At 56.8% G+C, this 26717-nt stretch overlaps 1 protein-coding gene across 7 annotated transcripts in view; it reads right to left on the reverse strand.

Moving 5' to 3' along the window:
• The window catches only part of Prkag2 (protein kinase AMP-activated non-catalytic subunit gamma 2), a 215025-nt gene that overhangs the window by 100684 nt on the left and 87624 nt on the right, over positions 1 to 26717 (reverse strand). The window contains exon 1 of one of the 7 annotated variants that reach the window (XM_069997118.1): positions 18378 to 18486. The exons of 5 other annotated variants lie outside the window; for them this stretch is intronic. In XM_069997118.1, coding sequence (XP_069853219.1) covers positions 18378 to 18468 — 91 coding nt within the window. In that variant the 5' untranslated portion in view covers positions 18469 to 18486. Of the gene's footprint in view, positions 1 to 18377; positions 18487 to 26717 lie in introns of those variants that run through there. One more of the 7 variants, XM_069997120.1, reaches the window with a different exon arrangement.

Raw genomic sequence — 26717 nt, forward strand, 5'->3', positions numbered from 1 at the left:
GTGAGAGGGTCAGGCCAGAGCCAAGTCCCAGCAGGAAACGCAGGTCCCCACCAGAACCCCCCTCCCCACCCCAGCCTCGGGAAGGCTCCATGTCCAAGTCAACTGTGGTTTTCTAGAACTTCAAGCTGGAATCTTCTGTCTGTCTTCCAGGGAATGTGCTCAGAAGAGAGGTGCCAGCGGTCTGGGGTGTCCTCAGACAGGAAGTCAGCAGCCGCAGCCCCCCCTCCCCCAGGCAAAGCTCCATGGGGAACGCTCCCCAGCAGCCTCTGGCTGAACTGGCTCTGCCAGTTGCTACTGCCCCTCGTGGCTCCAGGAAGCCCGCGCCAGCTCCAGTGGCCTCCACCAGGAGGGTTTCAGGCCTTCACTGCCTCACTAACGCCGGCTTCCTACCACCCTGCCCGGTCCCAGGCCTGAAGGCTCCAGGTGCTCAGCGCCTCAGGGCCTTTGCACTTGCTGTTCTCCCCTCCCCAAACATCCCAGACCCCTCCTGTGTTTGCACTATTGCTTGGGCTCCCTTTCTTAAAGCCAGGTCTCTATAAACAACCAGGGCTCCACTCCTCTCCCACACCCAACACAGGCGGATGGGTGAGCCATCAACCCTGCTCTGCTCTTCTCACAGCAAAGAAACTGAGGCAAAGAAACTGTCAGCAAACCTGTAACAGTGCTAGCACAGAGCATGGACAGCTAGGTGTACTGTGCTCATGGTGCTAGGTAAGGAGTACTGACCGGGCACTGAAAGTGCTAGGCGTATGGTATTGACAGTACTAGGTGTACTGTGGTAGGTGGACTGTCGTGGGTATACTCTGCTCACAGTACCAGGTGTGCTGTGACCACAGTACTAGGATCACTCTGCTCACAGTACCAGGTGTGCTGTCCTCATGGTACTCGGTGCTGAGGCAGTAGTTACAAGCGTGAGCACTTTGGAAAGTGTCCAGTGAGCTGATACTGCAGGGGATGCACACGCTGCCCTCTCGAACCCTGGCTCCTCAGAGCCCCAAGAAGGAAGGGGCCGCACAGAGCACCCCTCTTCTAGGTGGCGAACTGAGGCACAGGGGGACTGAGCAGCCTGCCGAGGTTTAATCCACCTTTGTCCGGTGACAGAGTGGACATGTGGGCCGTGAGTGGACGAGCGGGCCGCGGGCTGGGACTGCTCCGTGGACAGCCCTGGCCTGTGGAGCCGCCAGCCGGTCTGGCCTCCAGGAATCACGGGGCGCCCTCCAGCCTGGAAATCCTCGCACCCAGGACCCACCGCCCCTGCCCACACCGGTGCCAGTGCACCGGGCCACGGGACTGGCCGTGGCACCAGCAGGTAGAAGGCCCCGTTCTGAGGTTGGCGGACCTGGCAGCAGCCCACGCTTCTTGGTGCTGGGCCGGGAGGGATGTCACTTCTCAGGTGACAGAGCAGCTGTGCCGATCAGATCGAGTGTCAGGTGTGATGTCTGGAGGTGGTGGCGCTGAGTGTCACCTAAGTGTCACGTGGTGTAATGTGACCCGATAGCTGGGCCCAGCCCAACCCTCCCGTGCCCTCCTGGCTATTTCCTGATGCTCCCTGCGCCAGGGCTGGCAGGCCCCCTCTCCTGTGACGGGAGAACCCATGACAGCTCTCCTCTCCTAATGGCTCCATGCTCAGCCCCAGGGGGCTTCGCGGTGACCACAGGGCCAGTCGGGCCAGTCCTCATTCTGCTTCTCTTCCCATGAATGCAGCTCAACTTCTCTTGTTGGCCCCATGAGGAGCTGACACCCGTGCAGAGCCACTGAGGACAGGAAGCGCCCGAGGCCTGACCTGACCCATGACCCATGACCCACAACCCACGAGCTCTAGGGTTCAGGAGCCAGGACAGAGCTGGGTGCGGTGCCTGTCATCCCAGCTACTCAGGAGGCTGAGATCTGAGGATCGTGTTTAAAGCCAGCCCAGGCAGGAGAGACCGTGAGACTCCAATTAACCACCAAAAAACTGGAAGTGAAGGTGTGGCTCAAGTAGTAGAGTGCCAGCCTTGAGCTAAAAAGCTAAGGGAGAGCATAGGACTCTGAGCTCAAGCCCCAGTACTGAAAAAAAAAAATCCAGTGAGGACCAGGTAAAGTTTGGTGCCTGATACCAAATGTGCCCTGTCCCCTGGCATGCGGCTGGCAGAGGAGGACCAGGAAGACAGACCAGTCCTCCACCCTGGTGTCAGCAGCGCTCTGGCGGGGACGCACACACGGCTCCAGTTTCCAGAGCAGTGCAAATCTGCTCCTGCCTGGGCCTCTCCATCGCTCATTTGCATACAGGATACAGGCAGCGCCATCCCAGCAGGCAAAGCAGACCACACACCCGGAGCGCAGGGTATGCTGGGAGAGTGGCTGTGCAGCAAAGCAGAGGGCGGGGCCTTCTGCTGGCCTGGGGTCTCTGCCTGGGCGCTGAACCAGTTTCTTATCCTCCTGTCTCTTGGGGGCAGATGACAGAATGTGTCGTACGTGTGCACGCGCACACACACGCACATACACAACACACACACACGCACACACACACACACACACACACACACACACACACACACACACACACACACACACACACACACACACACACACACGGAGAAGGAAAATTCAAAGGCAAAAAAAATCCCAGAAGGGCCCAGGGCCAGTGAGGAAGAATTCAGAGGCTGACATCTTAGAAATTAGATATGCTGGTTTGCAAACCTAAATCCCTTGAAGTGGCTGCAGGGAATGGAAGAAATTATGCACTTTGTTATCTTACGCTCAGGTTTCCCTGGGCAGATCCCCTTGTATAATGCTGGGCTTGGAGATGCACCTCGGCTGCCAGCCAGGCTGGAGTCAGCTTTCCAAGGCCAAGGGTAGTATGCTCCTATGTCTGTGGAGCTGGATTGCTTTTGTGTGTGAAAGAGGTGTTTTAGTTTTCGTTAGTGCTGGTCTTGGGGCTTGAACTCACAGTCAGAGCTCTGTCCCTTAGCTTTTTTTTCTTTTTTTAATGCAAGGCTGGTGCTCTACCACCTGAGCCACATTCCCACTCACTTCTGGCTTTTTATTAGTTAACTGGAGTCTCTCTCCAATTTGTCTGCCCAGGCAGGCTTTGAGCCTAGATCCTCAGCTCTCAGCCTCCTGAGTAGCTAAGATTATAGGTGCCAACTAGCAGCGTCTGGCTTGAGTCTAGAATAGCTTAAACTCAGGAAGATAACTAACTTCCCCTTTCCTTTCACTTAGCACCAACACTACCCACTGGTGAAGGTGGTCCTTAAGCATGGCCTCCACAGCATGGGCACAGAAAGCTCTTAAGAGTCTCGTGGAACATGAAGCTACCTGGCTTCCCTCTAGACCAAGAATAACACAACTGAGGCCTCAGGTCTGAGCATGTGTCCTTTCCCCACCCACTGTTCTAAGGGTTCTGAGTGTGCACCATGGGCTTCCCAGTGGGGTCAGAGATGTCTAGCTGGGGCCCTCAACCCTGTCCTTGAATATCTGGGTGACTGAACATGTCTTTTCTGTCTTCCCAGATTAAGACACTAGAAAATGGATAACCTAGGGCTGTGGAGACCAAGTCTGTCATCCTAGGTACTTGGGAAGAAAAAAAAAAAAACGAAAAATCACAGTTCAAGACCAGCCCAGGCACTAAGGAGCTGATGAGGTGGTCACCAACGGCTCACGCCTTTAATCCTAGCTACTCAGGAGGCTGTGATCTGAGTCCATAGTTCAGCCCTGATCAGAAAGTTTGTGAGACTCTGATCTCTAGTTAGCCAGCAGAAAGGCCAGAAGTGGAGCTGTGGCTCAAGTGGTAGAGTGCTAGCCTTGAGCAAAAGAACCTCAGGGACAGTACCTAGGCCCTGAGTTCAAGCCCCAGGACTGGAAAATAAAATAAAAATAACCAAATACGATCTGAGGTATGGGGGGAACATCTGCTAAGCAAGTGTGAGCCCCTAAGTTCATACTTCAGTACCAATGTGTGTGTGTGTGTGTGTGTGTGTGTGTGAGAGAGAGAGGGGGGGAGGGGAGGGAGGGAGAGGAGATTGGTCATTGATGAGTTACTCAAAAAACTGTAATTGTATGGCTCGAGAATTTGAGGCACACCCAAAACTCCATTCAAGGTGACCTGGGCCAAGAAAAAAGTTGCTGCATGTGTCTGCCACTCGGTCACTTGAGCTACAGCTCCGCTTCCAGCTTTCTGGTGGTTAATTGTGGAGATAAGAGTCTTGTGGACTTTCTTACCCCAGCTGGCTTTGAACTATGATCCTCAGATCTCAGCCTCCTGAGTAGCTAGGATCACAGGCGTGAGCCACCAGCCCCGGCATCTTTTATACCTTCCTGATACTTAGCTTCCACAGGCAGAGGGGGCTCTGACGCAAGAGTTCCCTAGAGACTGCCTTCCGTAGTCTCCCTCCCGTCCCCAAAGTGAAGCCTGCCCTACGGGACCTAGACTGATGGTTACTAGGGCTGACTCAGTCCCTGACACACGGAGGCAGGCACCACGCAGGCTTCCAGACAAATGTGGCTGACATTGTTGGAGCTGTCAGAACAACACTGGCAGGATGTCTTCCCCCCTCCCTCCCCCCATCTATTTTCTCATACTTCTAGAAGCTAGAAAGCCTGAGATGGAAGCATCAGTGTGATGTGACTGGAGTCCGGGGGGGAGTCTTTGCCCTGGCTTGCGCGGTGACTACAGTTTCACTAGGGGATGAAGGCATCAACTGGGGAATTTCAGGACAGACTTCAGCTACAGATGGTGGAGGTGGCGGGGCGCATGGGTTGTGGGGTCTCAAAATCTCAGTCTCAGCCTAGGGACAGGGCCCTGGCCTTCCTGTCTCTCAGGATGGAATCTGATCTTGAAAACCAACAACAAAAGCACTACTGAAGATGCGCACCAGGCCGGCGATGTCTGGCGAAGGCGCAGTCCGGGAGTACCCGGGGATGCCCCCCCCCAGCCCTCCCGAGCAGGGTGGAGCGGGGTGCATGGGTCAGAGGGCCTAGACAGAGTCTGCACGCATGGTGCCCAGGAACGGGCCTTGACTTAAGCCTTTGCCCAGTCCTGGCCCTGGCTGGCTGTGTCCTGTTTCTCCAGCCACAGCCAGTTCCCCGCGTTCGCTCCACGTCTGCCCAGCTGTTCACGCACCGGCCGCTCTGCACCCACGTCCTTTCCTGCCTGCTGCCCCATTGCTTGGGATTTTCTAGAACTGCTCTGCGTTTAGGGCTGAAATCCAGACAACAAGGTGGAGCTTAAGGTGGAGGCTGGGGCACAGTGCAGGGTACGGCACGGGGCGGGGTGTAGTGGGGCAGTGGTACGGGGCGCAGTGCGGGGCGCGGTACAGGGCACGGCGCAGTGCAGGACAGTGCAGGGTGCGGGGCGGAGGGCGGGGCGCAGTGCGGGGCGCAGTGCGGGGTGTAGTGGGGCGCGGTGTGGGGTGCAGTGCGGGGTGTAGTGGGGCGCGGTGTGGGGTGCAGTGCGGGGTATAGTGGGGCGCGGTGTGGGGTGCAGTGCGGGGTGTAGTGGGGCGCAGTGCGGGGTGTGGTGCAGGGCACAGTGCGGGGTGTAGTGGGGCGCGGTGCGGGGTGCAGTGCGGGGTGTAGTGGGGCGCGGTGCGGGGTGCAGTGCGGGGTGTAGTGGGGCGCAGTGCAGGGCACAGTGCGGGGTGTAGTGGGGCGCAGTGCAGGGCACAGTGCGGGGTGTAGTGGGGCGCAGTGCAGGGCACAGTGCGGGGTGTAGTGGGGCGCAGTGCAGGGCACAGTGCGGGGTGTAGTGGGGCACAGTGCGGGGTGTGGTGCAGGGCACAGTGCAGGGTGTAGTGGGGCGCAGTGCGGGGTGCAGTGCGGGGTGTAGTGGGGCGCAGTGCGGGGTGCAGTGCGGGGTGTAGTGGGGCGCGGTGTGGGGTGCAGTGCGGGGTGTAGTGGGGCGCGGTGTGGGGTGCAGTGCGGGGTGTAGTGGGGCGCGGTGTGGGGTGCAGTGCGGGGTGTAGTGGGGCGCAGTGTGGGGTGTGGTGCAGGGCACAGTGCGGGGTGTAGTGGGGCACGGTGCGGGGTGCAGTGCGGGGTGTAGTGGGGCGCGGTGCGGGGTGCAGTGCGGGGTGTAGTGGGGCGCGGTGCGGGGTGCAGTGCGGGGTGTGGTGCAGGGCACAGTGCAGGGTGTAGTGGGGTGCAGTGCGGGGCGCAGAGCAGGGTGTAGTGGGGCTGGGGTGGCAGCGCACCGGGCTTCCTCCTGTGCAGGGGAACGGAGCTGCTGATGGCGCCTCGGGCCTGCCCTGTGGCAGCCCGCACTGCCTGCAGCTCCAGCTGCCAGGCTGCTCTGAGATCTGAATCCCAACCTCCTCGTCTGAAAGGGGCGTTTGGCTTCTAGAACTCAAATGTCATCTCAGCCACAGAGTGCACCTAGCTTGCCAGTACGGAGTGGAGAGTTTCTCGAAGGTGTTAGTGGCCAACCATTCTCCCGCCCATGTCCCAGGGTCCAGGGTGACCATCCAAGCACTTCCCATCCAAGCGGATTCCCTTCCCACCCCACGCGGCCATCTCCTCCCTGAAGCCTTCCCTGCCGGCCCCTTCCCACACCAGCACCAGCTCAGAACCCCTGGAGTGTTGTTGTGTCTGCACAGGGCTGGCGGCAGCTCCCTGGTCCTGGCAGTGAAGGGGTGGGGCCTGGCAGGTGCTGACCCTGGCGCTTGGATCTTAGAGCTAGTTCCCTCCCCCCCCCCTCCCCCAGAGCCGCTCCAGGCCAGGCTGCAGACCTGGTCTGACAGAGACCTTGCTGGCTTGGGGAAGGACTTCAGCACAGGGCAGGTGGAGCTGCCAGGGCACCCCTCCTATGGAGCCCATCTCGGGGGACGCTGTCTGTCTTCTACAACCTCCTTCCCTTACATAGGGATCAAGAATGGCGATCAAGGATTGGCCCTGACGGAAACAGGTCAATCACAGAAGGCCACGTGTCGGATGGCTCCGTTTCTATGAAGCATCAGGAACAGCTATGGCCAAGCCACAGACACAGAAAGCTTAGAGGCTGCAGGGGTGGGGGACCAGGATGGGAGGAAGTGGGGGAGACACCTAAGGACCATGGGGTTTTTCCTTAGTGTGATGAAGCTTTCTAAAAGGACCGTGGAGGCAGACACACGCACAGCTCTACGAATACACGGAACACCAGTGCGTGAGCATGGGGAGCGGGTGATCGTGCGGTGCGTCCGTCGTGTGTCGACACGCTCAAGCCCCATGCTCTTCATGAGGATAGAGGCGGGCCTGGCATGTTGGGGGGGGGGCAGGGACTGGGAAGATCTTGGCTCAGCGCCACATTCCAGCCACGATGACCAGTGCCGCTGAGCCAGCCAGGTCCCTCCAGCAAAATGGAAGGGGGGGGTGAACGGCACCCTTGGAGTGCCATGCGTTCGCAGGTGGATGGAGCTGCGCTCCTCTGCTGTCCTTCCACACGCATTCCGGCACCCGTGGGAGCCAGGGACTCTCCCAGGCAGGAAATGAGACTAAAGATTGCATCCGAGGGGGTAGATGGGTAAACTAAGGACAAAGACCCCTTGCATGGGAAGGATTTCCGCTGGAGAGCCTCAGGCGGCTGGAGGGGGAGGAAGGGGCCTCCGCACTGGGTGGGACAGGTGCCAGCGGGGCTGGCGGCGACTGACAGGGCTGGCAGCTGAGGCCCAGGGCATGGTGTCCAGCCTTGGTGTCCAGGCTGATCACCTCAGCCACCCAAGAGCGGGAGCCACAGGTGTTCTGCAATGTCACAACATTTCTTAAATCAGAAGCAGAGAATGGCCGGCAGCTCCACCAGCAGATGCCTGGATGAGACGTTACCTCGCTGGCCTGCTTGGCAAAGTTGTCAGGATCAAAATGGAGTTGCTTATGTCAATCCCTAGCCAAACAACACTGACAAGGAAAGAAAGATGGACGATGATGAAAGAGGAGATCTCCTGATAACAAGAACCATCACAAGAGACTGCCGGACCCACAGCCCTGCACAAAACCACCGCTGCCGGTCAGGGAAAGGACATCTGTGGCAACATGCACCCAGACACTGCCTGCTCCATCTCTGACTCACGCCACCTCTGTCAGCATTCCTGTAAGCCAGAATCAGTGTTTCAAAATGCCAGATAACACTCCTCTTTATGTTGCCTTGGGAAAGCTCCCGAGATTCAGCCTCCTGGAGTACAGGTTAGTGTGGACCATGTGTTTCTTTTGTTCTCTGTTCCTAAGAAAACATTCATCTTGGGAGACTCTCGCTGGTGTATGCAGGCTTACGAGGTTACAACGCTGTAAAAAGCACGTAAAATATGCAAACAATACACAAAATAAATAAGACACTTGTGGACGCCTGGGGGATCTTTGAAAAACTACATAAGGGGCTCCTTACCTCCTTACCTAACAGAGGGACTGGGCTTCAGACAGGAGAGAGCCCTACTGTGAGATCTCTGATCACACACAGCTGTGACCTGCAGCCCGGGGCTCCAGGACTCTCTCAACCCCCACTGCAGCCTGTGGCCTGAGAGACTGTGCTGCAATAAGTCTAACTTAGAATCTGCTGTTCTGAAAAGCACTGACTCTTCACGTGGGGCCACAGAGTAACTGAACGCAGCAGGACAGCGTGCCAGCCCCGCCTCCACCTGCCCATCTCCCACACACCCGCTCCCAGGCATTCACCCGAGCTCTGGAAAGGACAGGACGGGTGTGTAAGTAGGAATAGCAGAGGCTCAGGAAATAGAGCCCCCTCAAGTGGGGATGATGGGCAGTGGGGGACCCATCTCATGGACTGCGCCCTTCAAGCAACGACAGCATTAACAGCTTCCCTGGAGCCAAGCAATAGCCACTGACCAGGACTGACTTATTGTTACGTACACCCCTCCTCCCAGTGAAGCTGAAGCTCATGCCCCGAAGATGGCCGCCTAAACACCCTCCTTCCTCGGCCCTTCCCACCATGCATCTCTCCATCCTTCCTCGGCCCTTCCCACCATGCATCTCTCCATCCTTCCTCGGCCCTTCCCACCATGCATCTCTCCATCCTTCCTCGGCCCTTCCCACCATGCATCTCTCCATCCTTCCTCGGCCCTTCCCACCATGCATCTCTCTATCCTTCCTCGGCCCTTCCCACCATGCATCTCTCCATCCTTCCTCGGCCCTTCCCACCATGCATCACTCCATCTGGGTATTGGGAGAGTGGCAGGACTGACTTGAGCAACCCCGGTCTAGAACTCAGGCTACAAGGCTTAAGGTTGTAAGACTGCAGAAAGTCCTTCCTTCTCCCTCCCCATCCCACTCCTCTGCCCTACCCACCCCACCCCACTCTTGTGCCCACTCATCTGCCCCTCCTCCTTCCCTCCCCTTTTTGACCTTCCACCTTGCCACACCTCTTGCCTCTCCCCTGACCCCCCCCTTCTCCCAGCAGATACAAGGGCTTCCTTTCCCCCAGCACCACCCCCCCCACAAGGATGCAATTCCTGTCACCCATCACCCATCACCCTCACCTCCCCCAGGGGTCCCCGCTGGGAGAGGTGGAAAGCAGACGTCCAAGGTTGAGGTGCTCTCCTGAAATACCTGTGCAGGGGCAGACAGGGCTGACACGGGGGCCTGCTGCGGCCCCCTGTGCGGGGACCCTGTCCCCCACAGCTCAACACCGTCGCGGGTGGAAGTTGCCAGTGCACATTGTTTGGTTACGGATGTGCAGCTAACACAAACCATAACTGATTAGATACTCACGGCGCCACCCGGCAAGTGCCATTCCTCACACCTCTAATCCCTGCCACCAGCCCCTTCCTCCCCCCCAGGGGAACCACAGAGCTGGGCTGGGGGCTCCCCCTTCCATATGTGGGTGGGTGACCCCAAGATTTTTTTGTCGGTTGTGGGGCTTGAACTCTGGGCCTGGGCGCTGTCCCTCAGCTCTTCAGCTCAAGGCTAGCACTCTACCACTTGAGCCACAGCGCCACTTTCAGTTTTCTGAGTGGTTTATTGGAGATGAGAGTCTCATGGACTTTCCTGCCAGGGCTGGCTTTGACCCTCGATCCTCAGATCTCAGCCTGAGTAGCTAGGATGACAGATGTGAGCCACCAGTGCCCAGCACTGACCCTGAGATTTTTTAGTGCTTCTGAAGTTCGAGAGGAGTGAAATGTTGCCTTAGCCCTGTGAAAATGGCCAATTTTATGCCTAGTTATCACTATAATAAAATAAATTAAAAAAATAACAACGTAGAGAAGAGGAAGAGGAATGGAAGGAAGAAGAGGAGGAAGAGAAAGAAGAGGAGGAAGAGACATCACTAGCAGCTTCTGGCAGCAGGGGTTCCACTGGTATGAGAAGCGTACCCCAGGAAGGCCCAAATCCAGGCACCCCAGTCCCCAGGCTGCCTTGGCCTCCCAGGCCTCTCAGCATTCCAAGTTCAGTCTCCAGATCCCAGCTGTCCGCTGGCGCTGAGGAGCGCATGGAGCGCTGTGGTGCCTGCGTACGTACGTCTAGCTGACGCTGCGAAGCCGCGAAGCCACGGAGCCACGGGGGAGAGCAAGGCGGGGCTGCCCAGCCGGGGCTGCCCGGGGCCACACGGCCTCCTGGCACCAAACCTTCGCAGTCACCACGGGAAGCGCAGCCACCCTCAGACAAGGCGGATGTGTGGAGTCTTTGCACCCCACGCGAGAGCCCCGTGAGATCGCCTTTCCTCCCCAAGGCAGCCATTTCTGGGACAATTTCCTGGCTTTCCAGTCATTCTGTGGCTTCCATTTACGACTTAGAAAATGCAAGTGGCTGCATGAGGAGCCCTTCCCTGAGCGACCCCGGCAGCGGCTGCCTCTCCTCCAGGGTCCCACAAAGAGCAGACAAGGAGGAGAGCGGCCCCTCCCCAGCCGGGCCGCTGTGGAATTCTGCAAGCCCCCCCCCCCCCCGCCCCCTGTGGGCGCACTCCCATTCACAACAGGTCCCAGCCTTTCAACTGCTTCTCATACCCAGGACTCTGAGTTCTCATGCCATCCTGCTAATTAAGTCTCTGAGCCTGGAAAATATTCATCATCCTGCAGACAGAATTCAGATGAAAAACCCTGAACAAACCAGGGTTCCAGCACCCTGGAGGCAGGGGGCAGGAGGACGGAGGCAGAAAGGCTGAATAAGGAAGGCAGTTTACGATTTACTATTTCATGCGGCTGCATTCAGACCAGAAAGAAGACAGTGAGGAGCCTGGCGGGTGGAGGGGGCGGGGGGGGGGGGAGGAGAGCAGGTCGCATCTCTCTGGCTCAGAGGACACTGGGGGGGCAGGGTAGCACCTGCCTGGCCTTCCCATTTGGTGGAGGTGGGAGTGGCTGATCCTGTGGGGGTGTGGGGAGGAGTCCCCCCTCTGGGCCCTCCCTGTTTGATCTTCTTTGGTCTTTCTATCCCGGATGAAGGTGATCTATTTTTAGTGCGAGGCTGGGGTAAGTCAGGGTTGTCATAGCGACGGCAAGTGGCTAGAAACTCAGAACTGCCTCCTGTTCCCAGCCATCCAGACGCTGGGCCCCGGCCCAGGCCCCGCCCCAGGGACACTGTGAGGTGGGGAGGCTCAGGCTCCAGGTAAGGGAGACACCTGCGTCTGCGCGGAGACCATGACGGGTGGAGCCGAGCGAGCATGCAGTGCCAGGCACGAGAAAGCGAAGGCTCTCCACCCATTCACTGCTCGCCTGGGTGGGGGCGCACGTCAGGATGCTTATGTGTGCGACCCCCACCAGTGGCCCTCGCTTATGTCCAACTGGTACCCAGATGTAAGCTCACAGCGTGCTGCCAGGTTCCACGTGGAACTGCCCACGTCTGCGGACAAGCCGGCAGGGCTGTGTCTTGGAGGATACTCAGGGTGATGAGAACAGCTTCTCCACGTGCTACAATGAACACACACCTCAGCTCTTCTTTGCTTTATTTATTGAGGTTGGGTCCCAGCTCTGTCCTGGGGGGCTCAGAACTCTTATTCTTCTCCTCACATAGTGGGGATGCCAGTCAGGCATTGCTAGGCCTAGCTATAGGCTGAGATAAGGTCTCACTTCTGCTCTGGCTGACCTCCATCTTTCACCCTCCAGACCTCGACCTCCGCAGTAGCTGGGATTACAGGTGCGAGCCACTGTGCAGTCTGGTTGTCTCCTTAAGTCAAGCGCAGAGCTGGGTTTGCTCCTTCCAGCCAGGGGACTGCTGAGCCGTGACTCAACAGAGTCCTGGTCACCTCTGTCATCGGGTGCGTGGAGCTCAGCAAACAGTAGGAGACCAGGGACTACGGATGCTGGGCCACAGAACTCTCCAGAAGGGCAGCTTCCTGCCTACATCATTCTGACAGCTGTCTGAGAGGAAATCTGCTTTCCAGATTCCACAACTCATTGGCCCACTAGTCAGGCAATGGCAACGGCTCCTGTCCCCTACCACCACCGGAGGGCGCTGTTCCCAGCACGGCCTGTCAGGAGGCCCAGGCACAGCCTGCCCCCAGCGCTGGGCTCAAGAGTCCCGCTGCCTGTCCCAGCCCATCTGCTCTCCCGTTCCTCCCAGGCCTCTGTGCAGGAGGCTCAGCGCAGCCCAGGGCATCTGGGCTGGGGGACACCAGCCTTTTCCTCCCACAGCCCCCACCAACACTTGGCTCCCTTAGGGAGGGGCGCTCTCTGCCGTGGGTGTGGGAAACGGAAATGCTGGGAAAGTAAACATAAAAGGGAGACAGAACTACAGGGACAGCATCGTGTGGAAGAGAGATTCTTTGGTTGATTTTGGGTCTCGGTGGCGGTACTGGGGCTTGAATTCAGGTCCTCATGCTCTTGCAAGGCTGGTGCAATACCACTTGAGCCACAGCGTTCCACTCCTGGCTTTTTGTGATTAAATGGAGAGAAGAGAGTCTCGTCGATTTTCCTGCCCAGGCTGGCTTCACACCTGATCCTCAGATCTCAGCCTTCTGAGTAGCTAGGATGATAGGCGTGAGCCACTGGCATCGGGCTGATTTTCTACATTCTTGTCATCCTCACATTTAGGCTGGGGAGGGACGGCCAGCCAGCCGGGAGGCCCGCCTTTCCTACACACACTAGCCAATCGGAGCCCTTGCTCCACACCACCTGCTCCAGGGGACCCGGGGGACCCAGAGGTAAGGACCTAAACTCGAGACAGCCCCGAGAGGAGCACAGCAGCCAGCCCTCATCTGCTCACACCACCTTGCCCCTTCCCCCTTTTCCTCACCCCTGCCTCCTGACCAGGGCACTTCCCGCGTGCCCACCCCACCGGGGCTGCCGCCGCTCAGCCATGCCACAGCAGCCCACTCCTGAGCTGCGAGCCTCACACGCCGGAATCGCCGTCAAACCTGCCCGGTGTCATCACCTATCATACCAAGCCGTTTGTCTTTGCTCTGCCCTGGCAAACACCCACATGCTTCCGTCCCCACAGGCAGTAAATCATGTGTCAACAGACATGCTCCAAGGAGACGCGCCTTCGATTCTGACCGTCCTGGCCCTCCTTTCTCCACAATGGAGCGCATTTCCGGGAATTCCTCCAGGGCGTAGGGTTCAGAGAACAGAGCAGAACAACTGACCAGGACCCCCCGGGAATGGTCTGGCCTAGGCTTGCCTCCTTTGGGAGGAAGCGTGTGCAAACATTCTCAAAGTAGACTACTGTTGGTTTGAGAGTTTCCAGATGGCTGTGATTGGCTGATGCGAGCACTGTGACGTGTGGTGAGATGGGACACTGAAGAGCAAGAAGCCAAGGTTAGCCGGGCGTGGTGGCACACTCAGTGCTGATCACACACCTCAGGAGGCTGAGGTTGGAGGATCCAGTGTTGAAGGCCATCTTGGAGTTCATACTTAGTGAGATTCAGGAAGGGGGTGGGTGGGGGAAGAGGATGATGATGATGATACTAACTGGGCTAACATGACAGTTATCTGTTATGTCCCACCCAATTTTAGGGCTGGGCATGAGACCACACCTGAGTTCTGAAGGAACCTTCCAGCTCCCTGTGGCCTGCCTGTTGTCTCTGGGGATTATAAAGAGCCGTGTCATTCACTCCCTGGGGCCCCGTGTCCTTCTTGGTGGCTTGGGTTTGTGTTCTAGGCCATGATCATCTGTGTTTTGGCTTGGAATCATCTCCTTTCTGATTGCAGGCTGGTACTGTCTCTTCCCCATCGATGGGAGCTAGCTGCGGTTTGAATTACACACAAGGAATTCTGGGGAGGCTGAATTACACTCAGGCAAGCCCTCAGTGTCTTTGCTGATTCTCCTTCTCACGTGGGAATCGCTATTCTCGGCTGAAGAGTTACGCCTCTCAGCCAAGAATCTCACCCAGCAGGCTGAAATCTGAAGATCGTGGTTTGAAGCCATTTTGAGGAGGAGAGCCTGCAAGATTCTTGTCTCCAGTTAACCACCCAAAAGTTAGAAGTGGAGGTATGGCTCAAGTGGTAGAGTACCAGCCTTGAGTAAAAAAAGCTAAGGTACAGCACCTAGGCCTTGAGTCTCAACTCCCACAGTACTTCATATACACACAAAAAGCTTCCTTATGACTGTGTTCCTGTGTGTGTGTGTGCACACGTGTGTTCGTGTGTATGTATGTGCTTGCACAAAACTTCCTTCTGAATCCACCCAGGCTGCCTCCTGGTGCACCAGGCTCTTCGTCTAAGCGGACACCGCCCAATCTACCGTCCATCCTGGTGGCCACAGGTCGATCCGCTTCTCCCTCGAAGCCCCCTTCACGGTGGACTTCTCCGGGGCCATCGGCATGCCTGGCGCTCTTCCGGGTGTCTCTGGTGAGGACGCTCCCCAGGGCCCGGGCCCGTGGGATGCGCTGGGCCAGGCTCAGGGCCAAGGACGCAGGGTGGTGCAGGAGGCCTGGCCCGGAGCTCTCACTGTTGACTTGTTCTCCCGAGTATTTACACTTCACATATTTTTTTCCTCTCAGTCACTCAGAAGATAAATCTCAGATGTCCGCACCATCTGAACCCTTGGTCGCACTGAAGAGCTGGGAGGGCAGATGGATGGGTGTAGGTGGGTGTCTAGGATGCCCAATACTCCCGGGGACCACAGACTGATCCTGAGTCAGGTCCCGCCCCGGAGGACCTGGGGGTCCAGCCAGGCACCCAGCCCCAGCCCCAGCCCCAGGGCCACGAGAAACGAACCCACCATGGTCCAGTCACCATTGTGAAAACATATCCCTTCCCAAACCGCCTTCTCCCCTCTGTTCACTCTGCCGGGCTCACAGACTTGCTGTAGGATCTTCGACCCCTTCAGATACCTGAGGTCCGTCCACGTGTTCTCTAGTGCTCAATTCTGCTCAGGGCTCAGCAACACAAAAGAGGTGCCCCCCCGCCCCCCTAAAACAAAACCCAAACCCAAACCACCTCTGCTCTGGGAAGCCTGGGTACACAGTGGGTTAGTTTTATCATCTGGGCAGGAAGGGACACGGCCTGGTGAGGCCCCAGGTGTGGTGACCATTGCCTGCCTGACTCAGGGTCCTCCGGGAGAAGGAATCCAGAAGGATCCTTGGCACGTGTGGCTTACAGGGGCCTTGTCCAGCCCCAGGGCAGCGGCTCCGGGGGAAACGCAGGCCAACAGAGGGCGGTGGCCAGCTCAGAAGTGGGCAGACAGGAGGTGGGCGGGGCCTCACTAGGTTCATAGTTCAAAGGGGAGCATGCCTCTAAACGTCTGAGTGTGGAGTATGGACGGTGCCAGTGCGAGGTTGTGCGCCTGCGCGTACACGCGTCTGCGGGCTGAGTCGGGTGCACGAATGTCCAAGAGAGACCGCAGAATACCGGCAGGAACAACACCAGGGGAACACCAGGCCCGCCCTGGGGGACCCCAGGGGCCAGCACCCTCCACTGAAGGTAGTGGGGAAAGAAAGGAGGGGACATTCCACACCCCTCAAGCAAGCTTTCCTGGGGAGGGAAGAGGCCTCACTGAGAATTCCTGTGTGACAGGAGCAGCTGTGAAAAGGACAAGAAGCTTCTGGAAGGAAACTGAACACAGAATCCTGCAATGATACATGCAAGAGAGGCAGAGCCGCCGGTGTACGTTTTTTTCTTTGTCTGTTTGCATGGTGGTGCTGTGGTTTGAATTCAGGGCCTCGCGTTTGCTAAGCAGAACTGTCGCTACCGCGTGAGCCACGATCCCAGTCCTCTTTGCCTTCCCTAGTTTTCAGACAGGGTCTCACACTTTTGCCCAGGGCAGCCTCAGCCCTCTGGCCTCTCTCCCAGGACTCCCATGTGGCTGGAATTCAGGCGTACACCACTGCGACTGGCTGCGGCAAAATGTGTGGTAGCCCTCACGTGTTCGGCAGGTTTACACAGGGCATGTTGGGGTTCAGACTGCCGCAAGAACGTCCCCTGGAGACCTGGTGCTTCAGAGGCCACACCCAGAGTGGACCGGAGTGGTTTTACCCAGTGACCTTCAGCCACGCCTGGAGAAGTGGATCAGGTTAACCAGGAAGAAGGGAGGAGGGGAGAAGGACTGGGGTGCTAAGGGAGGCTTGCTTCGAATTCCTCAACTGTTTTTCCTTCTCTCCATAGGTCCAGGCCAGCCCTAGGGAGGGGTTGGGACCTCCTGTCTGCCGGGCTCTGGGTATCTTGAATCTCCAACAAAAGGAGGAGTCAGACGGCCCGTCGGCGTGCGTCCCGCTGCCGGGCTCTCGACTACCTGAGGGTGGTCAGGTCCCAAGCCCAAAGCACAGCTTTCTACTTGCTCATCAAATCCCGGAGGGAGGCTCTCGGGCCTGGATTCCCCGGCCTGGGAGGCAGAGGGGGCGTTTGCATGCACGTCTTCATGGAGCTTGGTAGAGATGCAAATATTATTTTGATCTCAGCGTGTGGGAGACAGGATGACGGCCAGCACTTAAACAACATGGCACAAACCACTGTCTGGCACGGACCGGGCTTTAATGGTGGGTCTGTCTGCCCCTCCCACTAGTGAAACCAGAGTTTCACTTCAATAATAGGTTCTGACTTAATTCTACAGTGTTTATTTCTGTGTTATTAAAACAGAAAGAGTCGTTTTGGGGGGAGGAGGGGCTGTACTGGGGTTTGAACTCAGGGCCTTGAGTTTGGCAAACAGGTGCTCTACAACTGCTCCAGTCCTTTTCTGTGCTGTTTTTTTTTATTTTGTTTTGTTTTTGTTTTTAAGTCATGTATTTATTTTCTTGTGCCAGTATTGAGGCGCTGTCCCTGAGCTTTATTGCTCAAGGCTAGCCCTCTACCATGGAACCACAGCTCTACTCTGGCTTTTTGGTGGTTTATTGAACATAAGAGTCTCACAGACTTTCCTGCCTAGATCGGCTTCCAACAGCAATTCTCAGATCTCAGCCTTCTGAGTAGCTAGGAAGACAGATGATGTGAGTTATGGGCACCCGGCTTTGCATTGGCTACTTTCTGGGTAAGGTCTCACTTTGTGTCGGGATGTGCCAGGGCTTTCATCCTTGTGCTCATGCCATGTCACTGGGAGCACAGGACAAGCCACCACACCCAGCGCCGCGTGAGACAGTCTCATAAGCTTTTTTTCCCTGCCTAAGCTGGCCTTGAACCATGAACCTCCAATCTCTGCCTCCCAAGTAGATAGGATCACAGGCTTGGGCTGCAGTGCCTGGCTTCGGGGGTTTATTTCCCTCTAGAATACAATCATGGTTCCTATGCAGCAGAAACGCTTAATGGGTCTCTTTCTGCAGACCCTGAAAGCAGACGCGCTGCCGCAGCTTCCCAGAGCCAAGAAAGCGTTGCGATCCGCCCGCGTGACTCCCGATGGACAGAGAGCCCAGCCACACACGTGGATGCCAGGACATACTGAGTGAAGGCTGCTGGGCCTTCTACTCCAGCCACGGGAGTCCAAACCCCAAACCCAAGACCCAGAGACCCAGACACCAGCTCTTCCTCAAGGGACATGGCAAACCAGGTGCTTTGCTTCCCACCTTAACCCTGGATCCTGAGATCAGCACTCGGACACAGGGCAGGGTGGGGAGGGGCATGAGCACCTCTCCCCCTCCTTGCCAACAGGTATCCACACACACTTTCACCATCCCAAACCAAAGTTCCCACACACTCCTCAGGGCCTGGCACTCACTACCCCTGCCCAAGGACGGGGCTCTGCCATTGGAGCCACAGCCTCACATCTGGCTTTTTTGGTGGTTAACTGGAGATGGGAGTCTCACAGACTTTCTTGCCTCGGCTGACTTTGAACTGTGATTCTCAAACCTCAGTCTCCTGAGCAGCAAGTATTCTAGGCATGAACCACTAGCTACCAGCACCTGGCTTTCCCATAGATTCTTACTCTCCTCCAAATCCATTCATAATCTGAGCTCCACAGGGCCCAATGAGGCCACAGAAAGACAGCAGTCTTGGAAAGAGACTAGCTTTACAAAATAGCAAGGGGTCACTCCCCGCCTCCCCCTCCCCCCATTGCCCGGAGCACGGGGGCTCAGCCCCACAGCACAGGCCACCAGAGAAGCAGGCAAAAGGGCCACATCCTACCAAAAAGTCCGTGCGGTTCTGACTGGCGCCGCTGAGTGCTCCGGTTCTGGTCCTTGGATTTCCTGCTCCTGAGGCTTCCGAAGCGCTTCATGAGTAGCTGTGGCCGGGGGAGTGGCGGCAGGCGGGCATAGCAGAACCGGCGTCAGCCCCAGTTTAGCTGCCGGCACAGGGGATGGAGTGGGCCAGAGCCAGTGGGCACCTGGCGCAGACAGGGCCACCCTCCCTGACCTACGGTGGCCGCGCCCACGGGCGATCGGATCTCACCCAGGCGCAATCTCAGCAGAGCAGTTCCCACCGGGCTGCCCCTCAGCCAGGGAGCAGAGTGTCAGCGCCTGCCTGTCCTGAAGTGGAGGAGGCCGGCCCGGGGCACAGACTCAGCTTCGCAGGGGATCTGTTTCTGTGGCTGAGGTCAGCGGCTCACAGACATTCCACGGGTCGTTTTAGTTCTTGAACTGAAGGAGGGGAGCTGAGGAGGCGCGGCCTGCCGGCCAGTCATGTGCGGAGCTGGAGCTGTCCGATGTCTCTTTAAAAAGACTGTAATAGGAAACCACCCTGTGCGGACAAATCCTGGCACCCATTGGCCGGCACTCACTGCCATTACGAAATGACATCACAGGACTATTTTGATCGTGTGCTTCAGGGCTCCGCGGGGCAGGGGCTGTGGCTTGGGGAGAAGCCAAGGACCCAGGCTGGAACACGATGCTGGCCCCTGCTTCACCCAGCGAAAGCAAACACGAAGGGCTTCACCCAGGCGCAGGGCTGCCTACAACTTGGCAGGTCCTCTGCGAACCCGTCACCCGAGCCCCAAGCGGCTGGGGACTGTGCTATGGCTGAGAGAATGCGGACATCTCCTAGCTCAGCCCCTCCCATGACAGATGAGGAAACTGAGGCTCCGGAGGGGGCTGGAGCACAGCCAGGCCTAAGGTGCCCAGCTGCTAAACCAAACCTCCGAGGGAGTGAAACAGAGCCTTACCTATTTACTTTTTATGTGCTTTGCAACCAGAAACAGGTAAAGCATGAGAAAAGTAAGCTTTTGTGTTTTATTTGTGCGGTCCTGGGGCTTGAACTCAAGGCCTCCGTGCTGTCCCTGAGCTCTTCTGCTCAAGGCTCGTGCTCTACCACTTGAATCACAGCTTCACTTTTGACACTTGGGTAGTTCATGAGAGCTAAGAGTCTCGGGGACTTTCCTGCCCGCGCTGGCTTTGAACTGCGACCCTCAGATCTCAGCCTCCCGAGTAGCTAGGATGACAGAGGTGAGCCGCTGGCACCTGGCTTTTCTTCTTTGTTTGACATTCTCGTTAACCAGCTACTGACCAACTGACCAGCAACTGACCCTGAGGAAGTCGCTTCCCACGTCTGGGCTGGGCTTCCCCTGTGTGAGCTGGCAGGCATAGAGAGGATGATTCCAGGGTCTCCCCGAGTGCACTGCTCATGATGTGGATGGTGGGGATTCCCCCCCAGGACCGGCACCCGGGTCCTGCAGGACAACCAATGAACTCACGTGGAGAGCCAGCGTCGGGCAATGACGGGCTGGAGGGAGCAGATGAGAGTCGGCCACCTGCCGCCCTGAGGAAGGCCCTGAGCTGCCCTGGGAGCCATGGCGAGCCTCACCCGCCAGGGTGCCCCCTGTGGGGTGGGGGCCTCTGCCACGCAGCCCCAGGCCCCGTGCGAGAAGCCCGTGATCGCCCAGCAGGGGGAGCCGTGGCTCTCAGCTCCTGCCCAGCCCTTCGTCCCTACACAGCCGCCTGCAGGTCAGTCCAAGGGTGGGCACCCACCTGCAGTCTTGCACCTGTGGGCCTGGGCGATGCTGGCCGCCCCTGAGCCCCCGGCCCTGGCCTCTCACCCCGAGAGACTCACAGCCCCGCGCTGCTCTCAGCTTCTCTGTCTGTCTCCACCAGCTTCCTAGACAACGGTTACAATCTGTGCGTCTGGAGCCAGCCTGTCCTCACTGCTGTCCCCACCCCTGTCCCCATCCCTGTCGCCACCCCTGCCCTCTGGGCCTCTGCTCAGCCAAGCGGCCTGCTTTCTATCCTCAGGACATAGTCTGAATTTTCTACTTGCTTCCTGGTGTCCCTGCCTCCTAACCAGAACTGCAGACGCCCCAGGACTCTTCCAGGGCCAGAGGTCCTGGAAGATCAGAGGCCATCTCCCCCACATACACCGTGCGCCCCTCACCCCTGCCTAGGGGCCTTCCTCCTCGGGGGCTTTAGTTGTCCCAGCCTGTGAAGGCTGACTCAGAACCGGGTCACCCGTGCCTTGGACATCCAGCCGGGCGGGTCCCCAGGGGCGGCCACACCTTCCCAAGCAGCACCTAGAGCCATCCCTGTCCAGGCTTCCCGGTCAGAGTTCTTCTGCCTTCCCACCAGGGTGGAGACAGAGCTGAAGGTCCTAAGCCAGGGCGCAGGTGCGAACTCCCAGGGCAGGTCTGACTCTCGAGGGGCCAGAGCGGGGGAGTCTCACTGCAGGGAGAGGCACGGGAGGCTGGGCTGGGACAGGCAAGGCTGATGCCATGCCTGGAAACGAGGACCTGAGCTGGCGTTTAGGGCCCCAGGGCTGAGGAGGAGGGGCCAGGCCTAGCCACCATGGCCCAGCGAGGACTTGGCTCTCAGAAACAAGCCACCGAATCTATCGCCAGCCGGGGCCCCAGTAAGTTAGTGAGTTATTTATTCCTCTACTTAAATACAGTTTGCCGTATTTAAAGTTACTGCCATTAATGTTTTAAAAATGAAAGTAGATTTTAGAGCTTTATGTTTAAGATTTAATTTTGAAAATCAATTCAGCTTCGAACCAAAATTATACTGCTTACTAGATTTAAAAATAAGCTAGCAAGGCTGGGCATGCCCATAATCTCAGCACCCAGGAGGCTGAGGCAGGAGGATTGCAAGTTTGAGGCCAGCTCACGATAGACCAGTTCCAGGCCACCCTGGGTTACACAGCGAGAATAAACAAACACAATCACGTAAAGTGAAACAGGAAACGAAAGTGAAAGATGTAGAAGGAGCCAGGTGCTGTGGCTCACGCCTGTAATCCTAGACCCGGAAGATCACAGTTTGAAGCCATCTGGGGCTGAGAAGTCCTTGAGTCCATCTCTAATTAACCAGCAAAATGCCAGCCCAGAGGTGTGGCAAGAGCGATATAGGTATGAGGTTCTGGGTTCAAGTTCTAGTATCTGCATACAACTCAAAGGATGCATGAGGAAGAGCCGCTGAACACTTACTTATCTCAGAAAGGAAGCGGCAAGAGGCATATTTCAAGAAAAGACAAAAGCAGGAAGGTGTGGCCTGAGTCAACATGCTCTCACACAATTATATAATACATTATGTAGAAACAGACATTTCAAAGTCTGGCGCCTGACAGCAAGAGTTCAAATTCATATAACCAGCAGCGGAGACCGGCCTGCAGTCCCAGACTTAGATCTCTCATTCGACAAGACGTCATTAAACCTGTAGCAAAGGTACTCGATCATGGCTGTCCGAGGGGACTGGCGGCCGCCAATCATTCACAGGCATTCTTGTCCTCCAAGAAGTGTATTTTAATTAGCAAAATAATAAGTCTCATTTACGGAGTGCCTTCATGTGCCAAGCAGGCTGCTGGACCCCGACAATCAGCACGTTCATCCCCTCTCCTGACGCTGATGCTCAGGGGTGGATCTCGCAGCTGGCAGTGGAGGAGGTTGCAGCTAACACCAGTTATCCAGAGTCCAGCCCCTCCCACCCCGCCTCTCACAACCATCCACACAAAAACTCAAAGCCACAGCCCTGAGCACCCTGGGCTCAGAAGGGGGTAGGGAAGGAATGATTATCTCTGTGATCTTTATTTGATGTTATTTTTCCTGGTACTGGGATTTGACCTCATGCTTGCTATGCAGGCGTTTGTCCACTGAACCACACCTCCAACCTTCTCGACATTCTTTGTGTGTGTGTGTCGATTATGGGGCTTGAACTCTGAGCCTGGGCGCTGTCCCTGAGCTCTTCAGCTCAAGACTAGCACTCTACCACTTGAGCCACAGCGCCACTTGAGGTTTTCTGGTGAGTTATTGGAGATAAGAGTCTCACGGACTTTCCTGCCCAGGCTGGCTTTGAACCACGATCCTCAGATCTCAGCCTCCTGAGTAGCTAGGATGACAGGTGTGAGCCACCAGCACCGGGCTTCTCCTGGCATTCTTTACACTGATTTTTTAATCTTGAGGCTGAGAAAAACTTAAAGGCCAAAGAGAACCAACAATGCTTGCTAGGAAGTGTACTCATTACCTTACTCAGGTAACTGGAACCCCTCTGTACAGTATTTTTACAATAAAAAAACATATTTGAGAGAGAAAGAGAGAGAGAGCACGCAAGTGCGAGCAAGCACTTGCCCGCCTGACTTCTGGCCTTGATTTGCATCTTCATCTATGCCAAGTGGGAACGTCCGATGGCACGATACCCTTGGGGACACATTCAGGTGGCTGAGCACAGAAGAGGGCAGACACTTCTGTTTCCTCTGCCCTGGGGAGTGGGGAGGCGGGTGAGCAGAACTCCCCACCACTGCCCAGCCCTGGACTCTACATTCTAAATCTACTCCATGGTAATCTACAGTAAGTGGGGATGTGGCAACTTAGGAGGAGGGAAGGAAGGAGCCCCGGGATTCTCCAGGGTCCCCACCTGCCCCTGAGGAAGGAGACAGAGGACTGAGTGGCTGCGTCAGCCGCAGGGAGGTGCTGGGCTCTGGACTGGGCTGAGTCTGGGCAGTCCACGGCCCCTTTCCCTAGGGATCGCCATCACGTCCCACCTGCTCTTCCCAGGCCAGCTGTGCCCAGGGGCTGGTGAGGAACGCCCACTTCCAAACTCCAGAAGCAGCGGGCATTGGGAACTATTGACTCACAGCTCTCTGGGAGGCAGAGAGAGGTCGATGGGCGGTGGTTGCCAATTTCTGTAGTGTAAATTCTTCAATTCATTTTCTTCTTCTTCCTTCTTTTCCTCTTCTTTCTTCCTTTCCTTCTCTTCCTCTCCTCCACCTCCTTTCTTGCTGTTTTCTTACGTCAGTCTCTCACTAGATGGCCCGTTGCTAGCCTCAAGTCTTCAGTCTCAGTCTCCGGAGTGCTGGGATCACAGGTGTGCACTAGCAGGCCAGCCAATCTCGGTTCTCTCCCAGGTCCCCGTGCAGTACAGTCTGGACTGGCTTACAGAATTCCTGAAACCTTAACCATCTGCTCTCTCCCCCGTAGAGTCTCCATGCTGGAGCCACACAGGTGTGGAATTCCTCAACTTGGAGCGATGCCCTTTATCCCACAATTACAGACACTGCCGACGCAGCGGGTGGGCGGGCGGGCATGCATCACGGCGCCCGCCATGTGATGTCCCAAACCAACAGAAACAAGACTTCTTCACGCAGGTGTGACTCAGGGGCCAGAAATAGCTCCGATTGCTTTCCACACGGGAATTTTTCTAAAAAGGGGAAGAGTTGGGAGGGGGTGCCGGGAGGAGGAACTCACGAGATGGGACCGTGGTGGAAAAGGGCAATTCCTGGGGGGAGGGGCACTGGTGAACTCAGAGCCCAAAGCCCAGGGCGGCGGCGCTCCTGCCCACCGCCACCCTGCAGCGCTCCGACCCTGGACACGCTGCCCCGAGGTGGCATCCTCCACAGCAAGGCTGCGAGACCTGGCTCCGTTTATTCTGGGTTTTGCCAGATGTGCTGCCTGCCACCATCTGGGTTGTGAAGCAGACTGTCCTTCCGATGGCGGTGCTGGGGGCAGGGGAGGCAGAGGACAGGGGCAGGGACTCGCAGACCCCAGAAGAGGAAGCTCTCAGCGTTGGTGCCCGGGCAGGCGCCGGCCCACACGCCACGTGAGCATCTCAAAGCTCCTGGTGTGGAGAAGCCACTGTGCTCTGCCGTTCTGCTTTGCTTTTTGTCTCCTCACCCACACCCAGGAGTCCACAGAACACCCCAGGAGCAGTGCTCTTGAAGCCTGCCCTTCCCTCCGCACTTCCGGCTATATAAAATAGAATTCCAAGACTGGCCCCCGCCTCCCTATCAGTGCAGCCACGCTGGCACTGAGTTAGGTTGTGTTCACTGGCATTGTCACCAGACACCTGGGGGCGGGGTGGGGGGAGCAGCTGAGATTTGGGGTGGACTCTCCTTGCATTGCGCATCTCCGTGTGGCCCTACATGTTTCCCCTCCAGGGCATTCGGGACCCCAGGACGCGTCGTCTGTTATAGGAATGTTGGAAATGAAGACGTGCCAGCCAAAAGTCATTCTGGAACCATTGACGACCCCATGCTGTGCCTGAAAAGCACCCAGGTCCCAGCATGGCCAGTGTGCATTCAAAATCACAGGATGGAGGACACCCACTGCTGTCCAATCAAATCACAGGATGTGAGAGGAGCCCCACTGCTGTCCAATCAAATCACAGGATGTGAGAGGAGCCCCACTACTGTCCAATCAAATCACAGGATATGAGCGAAGGCCCCACGGCTATCCAATGAAAATCAGAGGATGTGAGAGGGGCAGGACCTGGGAGCTGGGGAGAAACAACTTGCACCTTGGCGCACACTGGCTTCCATCCTCCTCGTGGACACAGGACAGCAGTCATATTTTGTGGGAAGTTCTAAAGGTCACCTTGCACTTGACTCCCAGCGAGTTCCTGGGGCCATCCTCACGCCTTCCGCAGGGGCTCTGGCTGCGTCTGAGTCTCAGCGCCCCCACCCACGTCACCCCACCTCACCCTGGCACACTCACAGTCACGCACAGCCTCATGGCGCCCACGGGAGCTGCGGTCAGAGGCTCTCTGAGTGACAAGAGAGTGTTTTTCTTGGCAGAGACAAACCAAGTCTGCTCACATGGCTCAGCTCACTCCAGTGATTCCTAAATGCACGGAGAACTGGCGGTGAGAGGGCAGAGGAGAACCTTCACTGGAAAAACCCAGGGACGTGCCAAAGACCGTTTGCAGCAGAAATCCCCAAATCTCCATCAAATCTTTTGCTTTTGTGGTGCCAGGGCTTGGACTCAAGGTCTCAGGTCCGACAGGCAGGCACTTCATCTACCACTGGATCCTGCCTCTTTTTGTGTTGGTTATTTTTGAGGAGGGTTACTCTTTATGCTAAGGTTGGTCTCAAACTGTGACTCCCCCAAATCTCGACCTCCCAAACAGCTAGGCTTACAGGCTCGAGCCGCCACACTAGGCCTCCTTAAAGCCTTGTAGAAAGCCCTGGGGACCTGACTCGCTCCCTTCTTGAAGTCGCAGCGTCCTGCTCCGAACTCCAGCTTTTTTCTTCTTTCTTCCTTCTTTTGTCATCCTTGGGCTTGAACTCAGGACCTGGGAGCTGTCTCTGAGTTTTTTTGTTTTGTTTTGTTTTGTTTTTTGCTCAAAGTTAGTGTTCTACCATTTGAGTCATAGCTCCACTTCTGGCTGTTTAGTGGTTAATTACAGATAGAAGGCTCACAGATTTTCCTGCCTGGGTTGGCTTCAAACTGTGATCCTCAGCTCTCAGCCTCCTGAGCAGCTAGGATGCAGGTGTGAGCCGCCACTCCCGCTCCTCGGTGACCCAGAGGTTGACCCCTGGGCTTCAAGGAACACAGAGCCACAGTGTGCCAGAGCCAGCTTCTACTTTCAAAAAGCCATGCATTGAGCCGGGCGCTGGTGGCTCACGCCTGTAATCCTAGCTACTCAGGAGGCTGAGATCTAAGGATCGCGGTTCAAAGCCAGCCCGGGCAGGAAAGACCATGAGACTCCTATCTCCAATAAACCACCAGAAAACCGGAAGTGGCGCTGTAGCTCAAGTGGTAGAGTGCTCGCCTTTAGCTGAAGAGCTGAGGGACAGCGCCCAGGCCCAGAGTTCAAGTCCCACGACCGACAAAAAAAAAAAAAAAAAAAAGCCATGCATTGGATTTTCTGCTTACAGGTATCCCATTCGGTTTTGCCTGGATGCTAAGGAAAGAAGTGACACAGAAAATCTCACACTGTCTGATTCCACTTCCATAAAATGTCCACACCAGGAAAATCCACAGAGGCAGGAAGCGGACTAGTGTCTGACAGGAAGCAAGGAGCGAGGCGTGAGGACGGGGGTAGTGAGGATGGGTATGAGCTCTATTTGGGGGAGTGCTATGGCATGGATCTCAAATGTCCCTCAAAGGGATATGGGGACACTGGTCCCATTTTCTTTGCACCCCAGGACTCAAGAGGTGTCAGGTCCCTGGCTGCACAGTCTCAGCACAGGCCCAAAGCAACAGGGCCAAGCTCCCATGGACGGAAACCTACGAAACTGAGCCCAAAGAAATGCTTCCTACTTCTTGGTTTGCCACAGGAACTTTGTCAGAGCAACAGAACACTCACAGCACTGTGGCCACACAGCGCTGAGGATGGT

The sequence above is a fragment of the Dipodomys merriami genome, unplaced genomic scaffold (genome assembly GCF_024711535.1).
Source record: "Dipodomys merriami isolate MVZ:Mamm:240054 unplaced genomic scaffold, mDipMer1.0.p SCAF_5, whole genome shotgun sequence".
Taxonomy (NCBI): Eukaryota; Metazoa; Chordata; class Mammalia; order Rodentia; family Heteromyidae; genus Dipodomys; species Dipodomys merriami.